We start from the raw sequence: 21,146 nt of genomic DNA on the forward strand, positions 1-21,146 counted from the left end.
GTTTTGAGGTGTGATCTCCACTTAAAAGGCTTCTAAAAAAAAGGATGTCTTCAGTAGGCACCAAAAAGACAACATAGATGGCCCCTGTTTGATATGTACTGAGAGGGAGTTGCAAAGGGTAAGTGCCACCATGGTAAAGGACAAATTCCTGATGAGATAATATCTGCAGAAGACCCTCTCCTGCAGTTCACAATGATTGGTTAGGAGGAAAGCACAAAAGCAGGACTACAGCTGAATGTCAAGAAAACTAAAGTAATGACAACAGAAGATTTATGTAACTTTAACGTTGCCAACGAGGACATTGAACTTGTCAAGGATTATCAATACTTCGGCACAGTCGTTAACCAAAATGGAGACAATAGTCAAGAAATTAGAAGAAGGCTAGGACTGGTGAGGGCAGCTGTGAGAGAACTAGAAAAGGTCCTCAAATGCAAAGATGTATCATTGAACACTAAAGTCCGGAGCACTTAGATCATGGTATTCCCAATCTTTATGTATGGATGTGAAAGTTGGATAGTGGAAAAAGCAGATAAGAGAAAAATCAACTCATTTGAAATGTGGTGCTGGAGGAGAGCTTTGTGCATACCATGGACTGTGAAAAAGACAAATAACTGTGTGTTAGAACAAATTAAATCAGAACTATCTCTAGAAGATAAAATGATGAAACTGAGGTTATTGTACTTTGGACACATAATGAGAAGACATGATTCACTAGAAAAGACAATAATGCTGGGAAAAACAGAAGGGAGTAGAAAAAGAGGAAGGCCAAACAAGAGATGGATTCATTCCATAAAGGAAGCCACAGATCTGAACTTACAAGATCTGAACAGGGTGGTTTATAACAGATGCTATTGGAGGTTTCTGATGCACAGGGTTGTCATAAGTCGTAGTCGACTTGAAGGCACATTACAACAATAAGGGTTGAGACAAAACTTTAGGTATCCTGGTCCCAAGATGTATAGGCCTTTGTATACCAGTACCAATACCATGAACTTAGACACCCGCACACACATACGTATATGCCAAGATCTCCTGCAGGACATTGGGTGGTATTCAATAGTCTTACTCAGAGTAGACCCATGAAGTCAATAGACATGACTAACTTATATATATATCCCACGTTTCCATATTAGTGTTAGGCAGCTTACAATTTTTTTAATCAGTAACCAAAAACAATAAAAATGAGCTAATATATGAATACATAAATAAAAATAAGAGCCCTGGCCGCCCTTTGGGACCGGCCCTGCCAACAAGAAATGACTTATGCGATCCTGATACAAAATGCTACATTTTAAAAAAATCCAGAGCTGATCCAAGTTTTTGTGAGTTTTTGAGTTTTAGACAAAGTATGCTTCAGGACATGGGGGAGCAAAGGAGCTGTGTGTTCCCTGAACTTATGTGACCATGTCTGGGGAAGTTTCCCATCCAGCTGAGCTAAAGTTTGATCTCAATGGATTGCATCCAACTACGTCATCATTGGGCATGTGGAATGACCTTCACAAGCAGAATGGAACTTCCCCTACCTCTCTTTCTCCCAGTGTGCCCCCCCAAATGTGCTCTGGGTTTTCCTAGAAGGGGGAGGGAGGAACAAAGGAAGGGGGGAGGGAAGGGGAAAGAGGGAGGGGGTAGGAGGGAGGAGGGAGGAGGAGGGGAGGACAGGTTTGATCATTTGAATGCTTTTTGAGTTCAATGGTATTTACTCCTGTGCAATCATGCTTAGGATAGGTGAAGCTGTCCTGGGGGAGGGGCAAGAAGGGGAGGGGGAGGGGAAGAGATTGGACGGGTGGGCACTTGGCAGAGGGAAAGCCCGTTTCCTTTTCAAAAGAAATACATTATGAACAGTATCATTTTTCAGTGTTTTCCCCATCTCTTTATTCTACAGCAGGCACATGTAGCCTCCCACCCAAATTTAAGCCAAAGCTGTCCCTTGCCACATCCACACCAGACCTTTACTTCACTCTAGAGAGTCATGGCTTCTCCCAAAGAATCCTGGGAAGTATAGTTAGTGAAGAGTGCTGAGAGTTGCTAGGAGACGCCCAGTGCCCCTCACAGCGCTTCAATCAGAGCGGCTGACTGTTCAATCACTCTGGCCATTGGAGCTCTGTCAGGGGAATAGGAATCTCCTCTCAGCACCCTTCAAAAACTACACTTCCCAGGATTCTTTGGGGGAAGCCATGACTCTCTAAAGTGAAATAAAGGTCTGGTGTGGGTGTGGCCCCTGATTAGGCAAGCCCAGCAGCTGTGAGTCTGGCTTTTAGAACACTGACAGTTGGTTCTTATTGAGCATGCCTGGGCTTATCATTGACTTCAATGCTAAATTTCTTAAATTAATTAAAAATCAACCAGGCTTTTTTTTTTTTAACTTTTAAACTGCAGAAGATGAAAGTCAGAGTATGGGGCAAGGTCAGTAATGGGATTACAAGTACTCTGGGAACATGGCTGTTTTTTAATTAATTTCAACAAATTATGAGAACACTGACAGAAAAAAGTCCAAAAGGGGCTGGGTTTTCTCTCTGTCTTTTTAAACGTTGAACTCTCGATTCTCTCTGACTGTTTCGTGTATGCCATAAAATTGAGAGGGTTGTTAAGCAAGTGTTTCTGAGTTCAAGACTATAAGTTTCGTAAGGTTTTGTTTTGAAATGAGCTTATGGGAAGCATCAGAATGGCATGGGGGTATTTTCAATTTAACATTGCGGAATGTGAAAAATCCATGCTGACTATAGTATACAGCCACTCTCATGGCTATATAATGTATACTGTATATATATATTTAATCAGGGCACCTATCTCTCCCACTTTGGTAAATGCTGGCCGTGCTGCGTGCGCATGCCTGCCATCAACCAAGATGGCGACAGGAGAGGTAGATGGGGCATGCAGGTGGGCATCATGGGACCGCACAGTTGTAGGGGCGTAACTGGAAGCCCCCTCTCCATGGCAGGGTCAGGAGCTGCTACCCTCCCACCCTAAGAGGGCCCCTTGGGCTTCAGGAGCCCTCAGCTGGGGCCTGACCTGGCCACCCTCTGGAGCCGGTCCTGTATTTAATTATTCTGGCCCTGAATTCATGGTTTATTTTAGCCTAGCTGCTCTCCCTTGGTGTTCCTCAGCTGTAAAATAGGACTATTTTTCTTTATACATGCAATATAGTATATTCACTTATTTATTAAATTTATGTCTTGTCTTTCCTAAAGGAACAGAGGGCGGCAAACACACAAACAATAAAACGATTAAAGTATCTAAAAACACCTTGAAACTACAGAAAGTACGGTTGGAGACTGGGAAAGATCTCTACTTAAAAAGCTTGTCAGAAAAAGAAGGCTTCAGTGGGTGCTGAAAAGACAACAGGGCAGGTGGCACAACACTAAAGGCCTGCTTCCTATATTAATAATAATAATAATAATAAATTTAATTTTTGTGTCGCCTATCTGGCCGAAGCCACTCTAGGCGACGTACAAACTAAAATTCAGTAAATTACAATACAATACAGATAAAATACAATAAAATCAGAACGATCATTAATCACAGCAGCATGAAATCAGTTAGGGTGATCAATAGATAATAAAATATCCCAAAAAAGTTAGCCCTCCCCAGAATTCCTGAAGGCCTGTCCAAAAAGCCAAGTTTTTAATGCCCAGCGAAATATATCCAGGGAAGGGGCATGGCGAAGATCGAATGGGAGGGAGTTCCAGAGAGTGGGGGCCGCCACTGAAAATGCCCTCTCTCTAGTCCCTACCAACCTAGCTGTTTTCGTTGGTGGGACTGAGAGAAGGCCCTGTGTGGCTGATCTGGTTGGCCGGCTTAATTTGTGGTACTGGAGGCGCTCCTTCAGATAAACTGGGCCGAGACCGTATAGGGATTTAAAGGTTAATACCAACACCTTGAATTGGGCCCGGAAAACAACTGGCAGCCAATGTAGGTGAAATAATATTGTGCGGAATGGACCTCCTGATAAGGTGGTTTCCTCAGGAGGCCCTCACCTGCAGTATAAGTCTGTTTCTTGCCATATTATGGGTAGCTTGCAGCAATGTTTCTTCTGGCTGCTGGAGTCATCTGCTTGCATCGGCTTTCAGTTCCTGCTTTCTGAGGGTGATACATTTGGGTCTGGGTTCTGTTTGTCTATCATTGCCCCTTAAGCAATGGTGTTGGGCTGCTAGACTCTGCTCCTAGCAGTCATGCACATCATTGTCTTTATTTTAAACTGTGAGATATTGGATGTACTTGTAATGGAGGGCACAGCCCTCTGCTCTTGCAGCTCACACAACTGTACAGGACAATAAGCAGCAACTTCCTCTCAGGGAGCTGACAGTTACACAATGGAGGAGGCACTCACTAAAGAATTCAGTCTCCAAACCATGTAGGGCTTCACCAGCACTTTGAATGTGGCACGGGACTAGGGATTGACACATCAATCTATTTCCAGTCTGTCAGTTTTGCATGTACTAATTCATATGAACCATGTATGAAAAATTTGCATTTTTGAAAGCCTTTCCTCCAAAAATTCTGCAATTCTGTATGCAGTTTATCCTAAAAATACACATTTTCTATGCATTTTATATGAGAGCCAGTGTGGTGAAGTGGCTAGAGGGTTGGACTATGACCTGGGAGTCCAGGGTTCAAATCCTCACTCGGCCATGAAGCTCACTTGGGCCAGTCACTGCCTCTTAGCCTAACCTATCTACAGGGTTGTTGTGAGAATAAAATGGAAAGGGGAGAAAACATGTACACCATCTTGAGCTCCTTCAAGGAAAGGCAGGATATAAATGCAATAATAAATAAATATACCCATTACATCCCATTTCTGCATCCTTCTGTGATTTCCCCCCCCCAAAAATCATATATGAAAATTTGCATTTCTGAAAGCCTTTCCTCCAAAAATTGTGCAATTCTATCTGCAGCTTATCCTAAACCAGACATTTTGTATACATTTTATATGCATTTAAAAAAAATTTTTAGCTGAGATCTGTATCACAAAATTTGGAGAAGGGCAAAAACTAAACAATAACTGCGTTTTGCTCTGTATATTCATCTGGGAAGGCTGAATAAGGTTGGTTCACTTAAAAATGCAGACTGTACAAAATCAGCAATCAGTGTGGCTGAGCTAGAATAGTAACTTCTCCTTGTCAAGGGTCTCAGCATTCTGTACTAACTGACGTTTCTGAACATCTTTAAAGGCAACCCTATATAAAGCACATTGCTGTAATCAGTCAGAGAATTTACCAAAGCACGGGTGACTGAGGCTAAAGCCTTGCCTGAAAGAAACAGTTACAACAGATGCCACCTGGGACCCCAGCAGCATCATGATAAAAATATATATGATATGTTCAGTTTTGAGAGATGTGGATGAAGGGAAGGAACTCCAGGCTACCTCATAAATTAGGGTTTGTTTGTTTTTGCACAAACTTGTCAGAGAAGAAAGCCTCTTCGTAATGTGTCAGTGGGATTTCTCTGGAAGCAGCTGCTGGCCTTTATTTTTGCATCTCTACAGATGCTATAATTTCAGTCATAACCGATGGCGCTGGGCAGAGTTATGCAATTTACAATTTAAGCCCCATATAGAGACTAAAAGATTATACCTGTCAGGCTCTTGACAGTGAACTTGCTGGAATAATATGGAAGTTACCATACAATGTAAGGGAAGGGAAGGGGGAAGAGGAGCAACATTCTTTAGCAATTGAGCATTTAAGGAGAACAATCCAAAAGAGGTTATGATAATTTGCTATAGGAGCACTAGGGGAGAGATAGATTGTGGTGACATAGCCCATAATGCATCCAGACACATGGTGTGCAGTAGAATGCTTACCAATGCCCATATTTAGCCTGGGTTTAATGCTCCATGATCTGTGTTTGCAAAGCAAATAAATGGAGCTTCTGTTTTAGACAGGGCTCAAGTGATAAGGTATCTTTTGAGCAAACCTGATATGCAACTGTTCTATCACACTGTTTGACTTGAAAGGAAAGTGAGGTGGCAAGAACAAAAATGAAAAATTGAAAGAGACTGGCAGTGTCATGCTCTGATATTTGGACAATCTTGATCAGGTGTGGGGAACCTTTAGCCCTCCAGATGTTACTGAACTACAACTCCCATAAGACCTGGCCATTGGCCATACTTCTGGGACTGATGGGAGCTGTTGTTCAGCAACATCTGGAGAACCAAAGGCTCTCCACACCTCGTCCGTCCGTCTATCTATCTATCTGTCTGCCTGTCTGCCAATTTAAATACACAGGAAACAGCTGAGATACTCAAATAAATAAAAGCTGACAGGTGTGAGTTGCATTAGGAATGGAAAATTTGCTGCGGGATCAGAACCAAGAATTGGATTCATCAGCTGGTGACAGGGAGTGACACTTGATTTCCCTCCTAAACTGAAACCTGAGGCAAGCTTCTTCTCACAGCATCATAAACATCTCTATCCTGTGTGAATACCTTGCTGTGTTTGAAGAAGTACTCCCCCCCAAAAAATCCCCCACCAAAAATCAATTTCCACTAGGATTCAAAGAACAGTAAACATAGCAAGCGGTGATGCTGAAATAGAAAATGACTTTTGAAAATGCGCCTCGCTCTTTTGCAAGCTGCAAAGAAAATTATAATGACAAGATGGTGCATCAGAAAATCAGGCCCCATCTGCAGCACACATTTAAAGTAGTATCATACCACTTATAAACAGCCATGGCTTCCCCAAAAGCATCCTGTAGTTTGTTAAGGGTTAGGAGTAGGGTTGCCAGGTTCAGAGATTGAGACTGATCCTGTATCTTTAGGAGAAGGGAAAGTCAGCCAAGTGCAGGTGTTCTTGCAACACTAATGGGAAAAACCACAAGGTAGAATTCTCCCTTCCCTCTGCACAACTTTTAAAGACACAGAAGTCCTCTTGGTTGCCAGGCCCAACCTCCAAGAGGTCTTCTGTATCTTTAAAAGGTGTGCAAGAGGAAGGGAGAATCCCACCTTGTGGTTTTTCCCATTACAGGGTTGCAAGAACATTTGCACTTGGCTGACTTTCTCGTCTCCTAAAGATACAGGATCAGTCTCAGGCCCTGAACCTGGCAACCCTAGTTAGGGGACTCCCTGTTCCCCTCATAGAGCTGCAATTCTCAGAGTAGTTTAATGATCAGTCCTTCTTCCCAGGTAACACTGTCTGCCATGGAGCCAATGGTTGCTCCCCATCCCCAGTCAAGCTGCATAGTACCTATGACCAGCCAGGTTATTCTGGCAAAACAAACAAAACAAAACAAGACAAACCCCACAAGTGCCACTTCCCTCCCTGGCAGTAAAAATACAGCAATAACCAATTAAATATCTATTTGTGGTCTTTCATAGCACCCAAAATCATCTACCTGAATTGCCTGCCTCACTCTGTCTAACAGTAGGGCTGGCCCTGTAAGCTGCCTTTGCAGGATAAGGTTTCATAGCAGGTTGTGGGCAATGCATGATGCAAAGGTGGGCGGAACGACACCAGCATGTACTCCCAGAGGCAAATGTTTGAGTTGGGAGGGTATGTAGAAATATATATTGAGAGTATGTGCAGAGGAAAGTTTTAGGGAGGCTGGGAATGTTCCACTCTAAAATGCCACTCTGACATCCCTATGCAACCACTGTTTTTATTTTTTTATGCTAACTTGATAAATGGCAAGTTTCAGCCTTTTCTGTCATGCCTTCTAACATCTACAGAGAAGGTATACTGTAATCTACCCCCTTATGAGGCAGTTTACCGGTCGATCCTTAGAGACTTTTCTGAGCATTTTTCTTGAGGGATCCAACAAATCCATTACTGAACAGCAGGGGTATAGTCATCCGGGGTGTGTGTCTTAGACCCTTTACTTTTTTGGGAGAAGGGTCCCCGCAGGGTCCCTCTGTCTCCAGCATCCTAGGAGCCAATCAGCATGAAAGGCAAATGTGTTAGCCACTGAGAAGAGTCTTCTAATGTGCTTCCTTGTCCTTTCCAGCTGATTGGAGCCAATCAGAGTGAAAGGAGGTGAGTCAGCCACTGAGAAGACTCTTTTCAGTAACTAACACTCTCCCCTTTCATGCTGATTGGCTCCTAAGGACTTCTGTTTTTATGCGGGAAGGCATTAACAAGGACCTTATTCTTAAAGCAAAAGAAAAAAAGGGGAAGGGTGTGTGGCTGTGACTATCACGGAGGGACCCTGCACTTCTGAATTTGCCATTATATTACTGCTGAAAAGGTAGCAATATTTCTGAATGTAGTAGTATCTCTTAGACATTTAGTTATTGTTAGCTCTTAAATCCTCACCTTTTCTCTTTTGATTTTATGATTATGTATTTATCTAGTTGTGTACTTTTAATGGTTGGTTGACAGTGTCAAGAACGTGTTAAGATTGCCTGGTTTGCTAATAAAGATGGTTCTGTGGCAGGGAATTGTGGGAGAAACATCTTGCCTGAATTAAGGCCTCTAGAATGCTGTCAGTTCCCACAGATGAACCCAATAAATAAGGCAATTAGTGAGAACACTTGCTTATCAACTTAAGACTGGTACCTCAAGGCCATTGGCTTGGGAAGGTTGGAGAAACTATGCAACCATTAGGTGTGAAAGCGCTGGAAGTTTTCATCATCAGAAAGTCCTCTGACTGGCTAATTAATTCTTGGCTGTTGCCAGGCTTTTTCCCAATAAAAGTAGAGCTAAGATTTTGGTCTTTGTTCCCCAGTGTTCTTACCTGATGCTGCGGTTCCATCTTCCTATTGCTATCCAGACCATACATCTCTGGGGGAGATGTGGAACCATGAAGTTAATATGCCTGTCTTCCTATGATGTGTAATTATAGAATAGGCTAGACAGATTTGTTATTTTTGTCCTGTGATTGAACTCTGTATTTTTTGTTTTTTACCTAACTTTCTGGGTGTTTGGTTTAAGGAACTATTTTGCTGCTATATTTTTTGCACTTATAATTTTATTTTAATAAAGACTACCTCTTATTTACCAGTGTTTGTTCATTGCAGAGGAATTTTGGCTCTGAATGCAGCAACCTTGGCCATTTAGACACAGACTATCATATAACTGGGCATTTTGCCTTCAGGCTGCAAGACAAGAAGTTCAGTTTTGGCTCTTGTCTTTTGGAATCCTTGGCAGGTCTATTTCTGGGTTTCCCCTTGGCCTAGAGTGGGTGACCAGTTTTAAGGGGTGGTGGCAGTCTACCTACCTTACAAGGTTGGTGTTGGTTTAATTCAGCCCTGGTAAGGGAGGCATGGGATGTGCCTGGCTGGGACCAACTACCCTGGGTTTGGGAGTAGAAATGTATGGTTACATTGACGGACTGATATGGACGTTGGTGGTTTGTCTGTTCTACATGGAGTTGTTATATGTTCTAAGTAGCTCTGAGGGCTTTTAAGGCCATGAGGTGGGAGCACATCATAAAATGAAGAAACTGCTATAAGGCAAAGAAATTGCTATACCTTAACAAATCCAGTTTGATAGGTGATATTGTCAGCAGCAGACTTTGACAAAGGCAATTTAACACTTGTGAAGCTAATATCATAATAGATTCTTTGCTTCCGCCTCATGAAAAGTAAGGTAAGTCCAGGATTTGTGAAATTGATTTATGCTGCATGGTCTGTCATAATTTTGACTTCAAATAGAGTATTAATAGAGCATATGAATACAACACTTGCATTATTCCAGTATTTTCCCCCTCTTAATTTCACATTCAGGACCCAAAGATAAACAAATAATTACACTTCTGTGACAAAAGTTTTAAAAGAGAGAGGAAAAAAAATCCACAGGGCTTTAATAGTTTTGAAAGTGTAATGCTAGAGGTGCCAGACCTAAGTCTCTTGGGACCATTCCCAGGGTAGCAGGTTTAAATCTTGGGGCTATCAGATGGCTAAGATGATTACTTTTGAATCTTGGGTCTAGGAGTCTTGCATCAGTATTACTTTAAAACACTACATTAAAAAAACACCACACCAGTAATTCTGAAAGTGAAAATATTGTAGAAGATCCCCCCTCCCATGGTTCCCAAACATTTTCCAGTTTAAAAATTGGAGATAGAGAAAATCTCCTCCAGTAAAAAAAAACCCAGTATCTTCTCCCACCTGCATTTATCAATTTTTCTGGGCCTTCAAATATCTGTTTATTATTATTTATTAAATTTATATCCCGCCCTTCCTCCAAAAGGAACCCAGTGGGGCTAACAAGAAGTGACAAGACATTTCAAAAATCAATTTGTGTACAGATGCAGATTGAGAAAGATCTCTACTTAAAAGGCTTGCTGGAAGAGGGAAGTATTCAGTAGGCACCAAAAAGACAACAGAGATGGCACCTGTCTAATATTTAAGGGGAATTTCATCTGCCAGTTTCCGACACTCACACATCAAAAACATTTTAAGCATGATGATGTCACAAGGCCCCAGCCCCAAACAAGGGTCCATCAGCCCTTGAGTTGTTGAAAATCTGGACACCTGGCAACCCTATGCACCCTAGAATTCTAAAGTAGTAGTAGGCTGGGAACAGAAGAGATATTTCATTAATGGTGGAGAAACACATTTGCAGAAGTTATAGTAAAGTGTGTGGATGCTGCATCATACAAGCTTTCTCCCAAAACATAAATGTCAAAACCCCAAAACCATGACCAGAGCAACCTATCTCCTCATGCTGGAAGGGGTTTGGATGAGGTGGAGGTGTCCCTCTAACCATCCCTGTCTGGTTCCTCTGGCCTCCACAGCTGGGGAAGCTCCATCACAGAGGAGTGCCTCAATGTGCCTGCCCCAATGACACCTGCTGGGGTATCCCCAGCAATGGTAACCAGTGGAAATTCCTGAAACAGAACATTTTGGGGGCACGGAGGGAGCAGAACTAGGCCAGCATGGGATCCCCTGGATCCTGAGCCAACCTTGCTGTCATCGCGCGATAGCAATGGCCCAATCCAGGGCTCTTTGCTGTGCCAGCCTGGGAGCTGGCATTGCAAACAGGCATCATTCCTGCCTCTGCTGACCTTCCATCCTAACCTTCCATCCTTCTGAGCAGAAGGGCTGATGCAGCAATGGTGGTGCTCAACGGCTGCTGGTGGTTCCATGTCAGTGGGGCAGTGGAATCTGCTCCAGGTTTTAGTCTGAACTTTCAAGGAGATGCCGAAGGTGTTTCAGCTCCTTGAAAGTTTGGACTAAAACCTGGAGCGGATTCCACTGCCCCACCGACACGGAGCCTCCAGCTGTCACTGGTTATGCTGCTCCATTAAGCCCCACCACTGCTGACCAAGGATTTGGACTACATTCTTAAACCAATCCTGGATGCCCAGGGAGGCTTTGATTATGTTTCTCAAAAATCAGCCACTCCTGCATGCCACATGGCAAGCTACTTTTAAAAATCAGGGCACCTTCAAAAATGGTTTATGATACAGCTTGGGGGCTTGCTCTTCAAAGAAAATGCAAGATCATTAAAAGTATTTTGGATTGTAGCCAAAGAGTACAGTTGGAGCCACAGTCTTTAAAAACTCATTTTTTTCACTTAACGCTTTTAAGACTGCCAAGAGCTCCAAACAATGAAACAACAATAGTACAACAGTACTATCAACAACAGTAGATAGTCCTACTCAGAGTAGAGCCATTGAAGTTAATAGACATGACTAATTTAGGTTCGTTAATTTCTGTGAGTATGACTCTGAGTAAGACTTAGTTGAATACAATCCTTTAAATACACCTTTATTTCTTTTTTTATATACTGTAATTTATTTATTTATTAAGCATTAAAATATAGGAAGTGCAAAATGTGTATTTCCCAAATATGCTAGATCTGAGGCAGGCAACATAAGCCATGCTGTCTACATTTGTGTGGCCAAGTATCCACTTTCTTATTGGACAGCCTTTCCACTGCTGCTTGGGGTGATGTTCTCTTTCTCTGTTGATCTGTCAAAATGCTGGGAAACCAGGCACTCGGGGAAGGATGTTGGAGGTGGCCAGCGAATAGTGGCCCTTCTTTCTTTTGAGATTTTAAAGTTCCTCTTTTTCAGCTTTATCAGCATCACCATTGATTTGTATGGCACCTTTCCGTAGCTAAGCCATGCTCAAAGCAGCTTACACCATCAAAGAAATTGCACAATGCCTTCTAAAAGTTACAAAAATAAAACAAAATCTAAGTAGTCAAGCAATAGCCATAAACAACAAACTAATGAAAGAGTCTCAGTAAATATACAATGAAATGAAGCAATCCCCCCATACTAGATAATAATGTCTTAACAATAAAAACACAAAGCCATTGTCCCAATGACAGCAAAAATGCATCTCTAAAATTAAATCTTGACCCCAAAAAGAACTGCTAAAAAACATCTCACCCCAATACAGACATCCTGAGCAGCAGGACTTGTAGCAAAATGTTTTTTCCACCCTTTCAGTTGTTGCTGCTTTTGTCGCTGGAATGAGTCAGGGCCTTGCTCTCCCAGGCCAGGTGGAAGTTAGCCAGCAATGCAGAGAGCAAGGGGCTAGTTTATAGCTAGAACATGCTTTTTGTAATCCAAACATCCGTCCAAATGATGAAAAATGTCTTTTTAAGCCCTTTCCAATAGAAAAGGTAAGGTGATCTATATTTCTACGTCACCTAGACACTGGTGTGTTTTTTACTCTTTCGCTCTCTGCACGTAAGCAGGACCTCTTTGCACTTAGGTCCTGCTTGCGGGTTTCCCATGGCCAACTGGTTGGTCATTGTGAGAACAGGATGCTGGACTAGGTGGGCCATTGGCCTGATGGGCTCTTACTGGGAGGAAGTGCGGGATAGAAAGCTAGTAAATAAATACATTCTTATGTTTTTAACAATTGGAGCTGTGAAGGTTGCCAGATCTGTCACTTTTCAAAGTGTTTGTTAATAGACGTTTCACACCTTAACCACATATTTTCTTTCCCAAAGAGAAAAAATTAAAGGAATAAAATAGCATAACTGATAAAAGAGAGAGAGAGAGAGAGAGGAGTCAAGTACAATGCATACTAGCATAGCACAAGAATGCCTGCATTTAAATTCCTTTGTATGATAATTTATGTTGATCATGTCCTCAGACTGTTATTAGCATACTCACCCCTAACAAGAAGTTCTGCCTCATCTGATATACTGTCTGCTGTAGTCTGTACCCTGCAGCCATATCTCCCAGCATGCATCAGAAGAATGTTCCTGATCATTAAATCGGCAGAGGATGCTTGCTGGAAAAAAAAAGGGATACAATAGCACCAGTTTTAAAACTTTACAAAGCTTTGTTTGTAAAATGGAGAAGCAGCTTTACTGCAGACTTTGGAGGTACTTATCTCCAACTCAGCACAACGCTGGTAGTGACCTCCTCACCCAACACATGTGCTATAGAGAGCCAATACTGTGTGATGATTAGAGCATGGGTTCCTAAACTGTGGTCTGTGGACCACCAGTGGTCTGTGAGCTTTATTTGGGTGGTCCATGGCATGTCCGCATCAAATATTCATATTAATTTTAATTGTACTTCAATTGGTTTTTTTTACCTCTTATATGGTATTTTATTGTATTACACTTTGAATGTTATGGGATGCAAATTGTAATACAATAAAGTACAATAGAAGAAATAAAAAAGCAATGAAAATACAATTAAAATCATAAAGCATCTAGCACAGAGGACTACAATTACTACAACAAGCAAAAAAATCATGAAGTGGTACACCAAGATCCTCAGCAATCTCCAGGTGATCTGTGGGGTAACAAAGTCTGGGAACCACTGGGTTCGAGTGTTGTACTAGGACCTGGAAAACCACGGTTCAACTCCCCACTCAGCCATGTCTCTTCTAACATCTGGTTAGACCTTTAGTAGAGATTTGAAATCCAGCCGAATGCACTCTGCACTTCCAGTTCTGTTCCTGGAGCCCGTATTATTGCAGAGATGAAGTATAAAGAGAAGAGTGTGCTGTGTTCCAGAAGACTTCCCAAGCTGGTCAGGGTTACTACAGCTATGTATCCTTCCCACCACCACCAGTTCATCCTCTATGTAAATAGAGACATGTTAGGAAACCTGGGACCTTCTCTTGTGCAAAGGGAGACACTGCCAAATTTTCTGCATCGTGTTATAAATCCCCTAGTCAGTTTTACTTCCAACCAAGTGAAAGACCTACAACATTTCTCAGGAGTGAGAAGGGGCTGCTGTAGATGGAGAGTTCTCTTTGCTTATAAATCTTTTCCATGCTTGCAGACCCAAAACTCTCCTGCTGAAGATGCGCTGTCTTCCTTTTACCCCAGACTGCTTTCTGTTTCAAAGACATGATTGATCACAGGGATGGTTGAATGTGTAGATTTCAGTTTCTGTCCGCTCTTCATTTTTTCCAACCTTAAGTTCTGTTTCCCACAGTTCCACAGTTTTTTTAAAAAATCTCATGAAAATTCATTTAAGTACAAATTTCTCCTAATGTACACATTTTATATGCAATTTTACTTAATATATATATACTTGTACATCTTTTCCCCCCTCACACGATGCATTTTGTATTTCATTTTCACTAATATGTGCATTTTTATGCACACTGTACCCTAGCATATGCATTTTTGTACACACTACTTGGCTAGAGAACTGCACTGCAAAATTCGAAGAACTGCAAATTTCCAAGGATGGCTGTGTTTTGGTTCTCTCGTTGTTTTGTAAAGTGAAAATTAGGTAGTTTCACCTTTAAATGCAAACTGAATAGAATTTCTCCCCATCCCTATCTGACCACAATGGCTCAGAGAGTTATAAAGAGGCAACGTGGTAGGAACTGACTGCGACATTTGGACTGGAACTCTGTTCACTCATTCTATCTATCCCTACTCTTAAGCAGCAGTCCTCACTATGGGAAGCCGGCATGATTTACGCCGTCCTTAGTTAAGCTGGCACAAAGTATGCCAGATCCAAACCCTGTTCAGGAGCAAGGCTATTGCCAGCTAATCCAGCCCAAGCTTGGCAATGGGAGAACAAGCCTTTAAAATAGGGTTTGACTTACACCACTCTTTTTGCTGATGTAAATTCTGCCAGGTTGCCAAGTCACATGACCGAGCTGAATGGAGTTGGATCAAGAATACCCCCCCCATACACATTGCACCAGGAATGCCCCTATTTTGGGACTTACTCAGCCCTTGGCTGAGCCGGCTGAGCCCTGGCTGAGCTGGGATGAGGGACCTAATGCCGGTGTAATTGCCAGCTGCACTGGGGTTGGGGACCTATGCCAGTGTAGCCCTGGCTGATCCAGGGTTCAGCTGGCTGAGCTGGAGATCGGTCAGATCCTTGCTTGCTTATTCCAGCTTGCTTATTCTGGATTACTCCCTTAGTTATATTTTAAGTTCCATTGATTTTAGTGGGTCACCTCTGAGCATGACTGAATCTGGATCCAACCTGTGACAAAGCATTGGTTTTATATAGGCAGTGATGGCCACGAACTTGGATGACTTTAAAAGAGGATTAGACAAATTCATAGAGGATAAGGCCTATCAATGGGTTTTAACACTGATGACTATCTCCACTGTCAGAGGCAGTATTCTTCTGAATATTAACTGCTGGCAGTTGCAGGAAGGGAGAGTGCTATTGTGCTCACGTCCTGTCTGTATGCTTCCAAAGGCATCTGGTTGGTCACTGTGAGAACAGGATGCTGGACTAGATGGGCTACTAGCCTTATGCAGCAGGGCTCTTCTTTTCATGAATGTAAATGCAAACAAAAATTCAGAGGAAAGCTTACATCTACTGAAATCAACAGGCAAAAGTCACATCAGCGTCAGTGCAGTGACAATGCCGTGGGATTGTTTTCAAGTGGCATTATGAGAGGGACCAGTTTTCATGCAGGGCAATCAGTTCTGCTGTGCACTGAGACTGTGATATATCTCTATATTCTTAAACCAAGCTGCTGAGATTGTTTTTCAATTTGCCATAAAAGAGTGTCGTTTAAGAGCATGTTACAGCCAAGACAGGATAATGATGCCATTATTTGCTTACTTTTAAAAGTAAATAAATAAATGTATAGCGGCAGATGATAAACTAATCTTCTTAAATTGCCACCAGAGTTCTTAGAACCGCTGTGCTGTATTGACTGACAATAACACGTCATCCTTTTCAGCATCTAATAGGGATGATTATGTGGTGTATGCTGAGGCGGGTCTTCTTGCCGAATTACATCTTGATGTATGCAGTGCTTACAGTATATCATTACCATGCATTGCAAAGAGTTTTTGTCTTTTAAGTGTACTTTATCTCTCCCTTTTTATTAGAATGTAACTCTCTGACTCACTGTCTAGAATCCCTGCTAACTTTGCTTTCCCGTAAGGTTTTATAAGTGATTTCAAAATACCATAATGGCGTGATGCTTCTCTTCCCCATGGTAAACATACCAGCTTTTTCAGCCATTCTTCATAGGTAGAGATGGGCAATAATTTCGATTCAGTTTGCATTACAAGCCGAATCTATCAAATTCGCACTTTCCAAAACCATATGAAAACCACAACACAGCCGTCCTTCAACATTCACTCTTATTCAGATTTTGCGATGCAGTTCTCCAACCAAACAATGTTTACAAAAATCCATATATTGGGGAAAGTGTGCATATACATGAATATATTCCTGGAAATAACATATAGGAGAAATGGCTTGCAAAAACGTGTTCTTTGGGAGAAATCTGCACTAAAATGCTGAAGAAGCTTCCTGAGGATTTTTTTTCTCTTTTAATCACAAATTGCTGTAGAAATGTGGAGAACTGAATTTAAGGTTGGAAAAACGAGAAACCGAGAGAACCGAAATTGACAGATCCTTCCGTCCCCGCATTTGAGTGACCTTGATTTTATATTAAAAATTCCTCATTCACTGAGCAACATAAGCTGGCATAATTTACATGGCGTAATTTACTCCTATTCCAAACACTGTTCAGGAGCATCTGGAAAGACCACTGCCAGCTGAGCTGGCAGGTGAGTGTGGACCCTAGTTTTGAGGACTGGGCCTTTGGTCACATCACTGAGCCAAACAGGGTTTGGAATAGCTGTAAGTCTGTCCTTGTCCTCTCCCAGCCCCACCACTCCCCAGAATACCCCCTTTTGGGGACTTGAACCAGTTTATGTTCCCCAGCTGAGCCATGGCTGAGCACGAGTGCAAGGTTCAAGCTGGCGTAGCACTGGCTCAGCTGGGAAAGCCCCAAATCCACCAAATCCAAACTGTCTCATCCCAGTAAAGCCTGGGTTTAGATTGTGCTGATAAACTGAATTCTATAGCATCCTTCTGTCCCAATTTTCTGACTGCTTCCACCATCTGTTTCTGTTGCTTTGATTTGCTCACAAATATAGGCTGGTTCGCTTAGTACTTTTTCATGTATACAACAGCAGTCACTTCATATCTGCAAACATGAGTATGCACCTGCTCTTTTTTTATTCAAACATATTGTTTAATCATGGTCTAGGATGATCATTGTTTCTTCAGTGGGAGTTGATGGTTAGAAGATATTTTCTTGAATAGGCAATCAATGTGCAGGATGAGTTTAGAGTCTGGTTATGTCTATGTGGTAGAAAAGGAAGCAGTTTGTAGTTTGTCTTTGGGCAGAGAGGGCTAGACAGAAAATGGTTTTTTTTTAACTGGAGTTCACCAAACATGGGGGTGGTGGTTTAGCAACCTGAGGCAGGATTCGTAGTTGTGCTGCTTGTTTGGAGAGCTTCTTTGCTTCCAAAGTGCTCTGCTTGTATTTCTGCAAACAGATATTGCAAAAACAATATAAATCTGCAATATGATTTCTCATCCCCAAGAGATCCTTTAAATATTAATAGCCCATTCCTAGGACTTCTTACTAGCTGCAAAAATAGGATGAGCCAATTCCTTTTTCATACCAATACTTTGAAGTCAGTTGTGCCTTTTAGACCTATTACAGACAATTGGCAAATTCAAACTCTGAATGTGTTAAAACACACACACTTTCTCATATGGATGATACTCCACTAAATTATAACTCTTCCTTGGGTTTATCATAACTGTTGGCACTTGTCTAAGCCAACTGTGTGAGAAAAAATACAAAACAGAAATTCCTATGTTTCCATCACAGAGTTTCAGGACTTCTCCAGGACTTCACCAGTTAGTTCATTGCAACTCTGAAGATGTGATGAATCACTGTATTTCTCTTCAATAATGTGGCAGCTTGAGGATGCAAAGTTTGCAACTTGTCTAGCACGACAATGCTTATTAGCCATGAAATATAGGGTATTCAAGAAGATTAATGTTTTTGATATAAAACTACAGATAGTTAAAGGGTAAGACCAAAATTGCTCCACATTTTCCTTTCCCTCCAAGAATAATTTATATTTAATGCACGCTTTATTGTTAAAGAAAATAAAAAATATTATATATATTGTCTCTAGGCAGGCTTGCCGAATATGAAACGCTGGAGAACCGTTGGCTGGTAAAACAACTGCGGCCATTTCGGGACTAGGATAGCCTGACCACTTTTGCCCACGCACTGGTAACCTCCTGCCTGGATTATTGTAATGTGGGGCTGCCCTTGAGGTTGGTCTGGAAGCTGCAGCTGGCGCAAAATGTGGGGGTGAGACTGCTCATTGGGGCAGGGTATCGCCAACATGTCACCCCGTTGCTGAAAGAATTGCACTGGTTGCCCATTAGCTACTGTGCTAAGTTCAAGGTTCTGGTTTTGGTGACAAAGCTCTGTATAGCTTGGGATCAGGATATCTGAAAGATCGTCTTTCTCAGTTGGTCACTATGCTTTGCCGATGAGGGACTTCTGCAGATACAATCTTATCAGGAGGTCTGTTCCACGCAACATAGGAAGTGCACCTTTATTGTTGTGGCACCTACCCTTTGGAATCCCCTCCCGCTAAATATTAGACAGGGGCCATCTCTGTTGCCTTTTTGATGCCTGCTGAAGACCTTTCTCTTTCAACAAGCCTTTTAGGTGGAGACCTTTATCCCTGTCTGCATCTGTACCGGAATTGTTTTTAAGATTTTTAAAGATGTTTATATTTATATTTTATGGTTTGTTGTTTGCAGCCCTGGGCTCCTTTGGGAGGAAGGGTGGGATATAAATTAATTAATTAAATGAATAATTCTAATTGATGACTACTACTGCAGTCTTTATTTAAAATATTCATAAAGGAGGTGTGTTAGGTACAGTACCACATTTGGCACTACACTGTCAATCCATACAAATAAACACCCCCACCCCCAGAGTACAGTACTACCATGGCAGAGCGATAGACACCCATACTCTCAACTACAGGTCTGTTCTGCACATTGATGCAAAAATGGTTGGCCTGAAATGTGAAATAGACCTTGCTGGTTAAGGTTATCTCGTTCTATTATATTATTTATATGCAATGTCTCTTACCCATTTCCCCCACCTCCTCTTTAAACTCTCTGAATGCCCATGTGCTCTTTTGCAAGGAGGCAGAGGAATAATCTTTATTACTAACATTAAACCAAATTAAAATAATTGTGTGACCGAGCCCTGCTGCTTTTGATGGATTTGATCAGGGCAGGCGCCAGGCATGCCGTGGCCCTTGGGCATCAGCTTGCCCCAGGCCTGTGTGCACATATGCACGCACACACACACAAGCGTGCGTTCGCCCCACCTACCTGTCTCTCCTGTCTTTTGTGGCTGTGCATGCTGCACGCAAAGGCCTACTATTAACCAAGATGGCAGCAGAGGTTTCCCTAAGGGGCTGAAGCCTCTGCCGCCATCTTGGTTGATGGCATGCATACGTGCTACACATGTGCATCCCTGCTATCAACCAAGATGGCTTCAGGGGCATCAGCACCTTAGGGAAACCTTAGCGAAACCTCAGCTGCCATCTTGGTTAACAGCAACCCTGTGCGTGCAGCCCTCATGGCTGCAAAAGACAGGAGAGACTGGTTGGTGGAGCCAGCTACTGGGCGGCTGTGAAGCTCTCTTCTTGTGATCTACAGCAGCTACTCTGCTGCGGATTGTGGAAGAGAAGTGCTACTCCTCCCCCATCCTATCAAGGGGCCCCTCAGGGCCCCTCAGCTAGGGCCCGACCTGGCTGTCATTTAGCGCCAGCCCTGAATTTGATGCTGAAGCACATTTATAAGATGAGGAAATGTGGCTCAGCATTACTAAACGTGAAAAGGATCTTAGGATTGCTGTGGCCAAGTTTGCTGATGACACTAAATTGTTCAGGGTTGTTAAAACAAAAAGGGATTGTGAAGAGCTCCAAAAAGACCTCTCCAAACTGAGTGAATGGGCAGAAAAATGGCAAATGCAATTCAATATAAACAAGTGTAAAATTATGCATATTGGAGCAAAAAATCTTAATTTCACATATACGCTCATGGGGTCTGAACTGGCGGTGACCGACCAGGAGAGAGACCTCGGGGTTGTAGTGGACAGCACGATGAAAATGTCGACCCAGTGTGCGGCAGCTGTGAAAAAGGCAAATTCCATGCTAGCAATAATTAGGAAAGGTATTGAAAATAAAACAGCCGATATCATAATGCCGTTGTATAAGTGCGGCCGCATTTGCAATACTGTGTACAGTTCTGGTCGCCTCATCTCAAAAAGGATATTATAGAGTTGGAAAAGGTTCAGAAGAGGGCAACCAGAATGATCAAGGGGATGGAGCGACTCCCTTACGAGGAAAGGTTGCAGCATTTGGGGCTTTTTAGTTTAGAGAAAAGGCGGGTCAGAGGAGACATGATAGAAGTGTATAAAATTATGCATGGCATTGAGAAAGTGGATAGAGAAAAGTTCTTCTCCCTCTCTCATAATACTAGAACTCGTGGACATTCAAAGAAGCTGAATGTTGGAAGATTCAGGACAGACAAAAGGAAGTACTTCTTCACTCAGCGCATAGTTAAACTATGGAACTTGCTCCCACAAGATGCAGTAATGGCCACCAGCTTGGACGGCTTTAAAAGAAGATTAGACAAATTCATGGAGGACAGGGCTATCAATGGCTACTAGCCATGATGGCTGTGCTGTGCCACCCTAGTCAGAGGCAGCATGCTTCTGAAAACCAGTTGCCGGAAGCCTCAGGAGGGGAGAGTGTTCTTGCACTCGGGTCCTGCTTGCGGGCTTCCCCCAGGCACCTGGTTGGCCACTGTGAGAACAGGATGCTGGACTAGATGGGCCACTGGCCTGATCCAGCAGGCTCTTCTTATGTTCTTATGTTCTTTATCACAAGCTGAATATGAGCCAAAAGTGTGATGTGGCTGCAGAAAAGGCAAATGCTATTTTAGTCTGC

At 42.5% G+C, this 21,146-nt stretch overlaps 1 protein-coding gene across 1 annotated transcript in view; it reads right to left on the reverse strand.

The window, feature by feature from the left end:
* CNTN5 (contactin 5) overlaps positions 1-21,146 on the reverse strand; it is a 324,115-nt gene that overhangs the window by 94,948 nt on the left and 208,021 nt on the right. Inside the window, exon 10 of the mRNA XM_061628766.1 lies at positions 13,009-13,129. Coding sequence (XP_061484750.1) covers positions 13,009-13,129 — 121 coding nt within the window. The remainder of the gene's footprint in view (positions 1-13,008; positions 13,130-21,146) is intronic.

Source organism: Rhineura floridana, chromosome 5 (genome assembly GCF_030035675.1).
Source record: "Rhineura floridana isolate rRhiFlo1 chromosome 5, rRhiFlo1.hap2, whole genome shotgun sequence".
Taxonomy (NCBI): domain Eukaryota; kingdom Metazoa; phylum Chordata; class Lepidosauria; order Squamata; family Rhineuridae; genus Rhineura; species Rhineura floridana.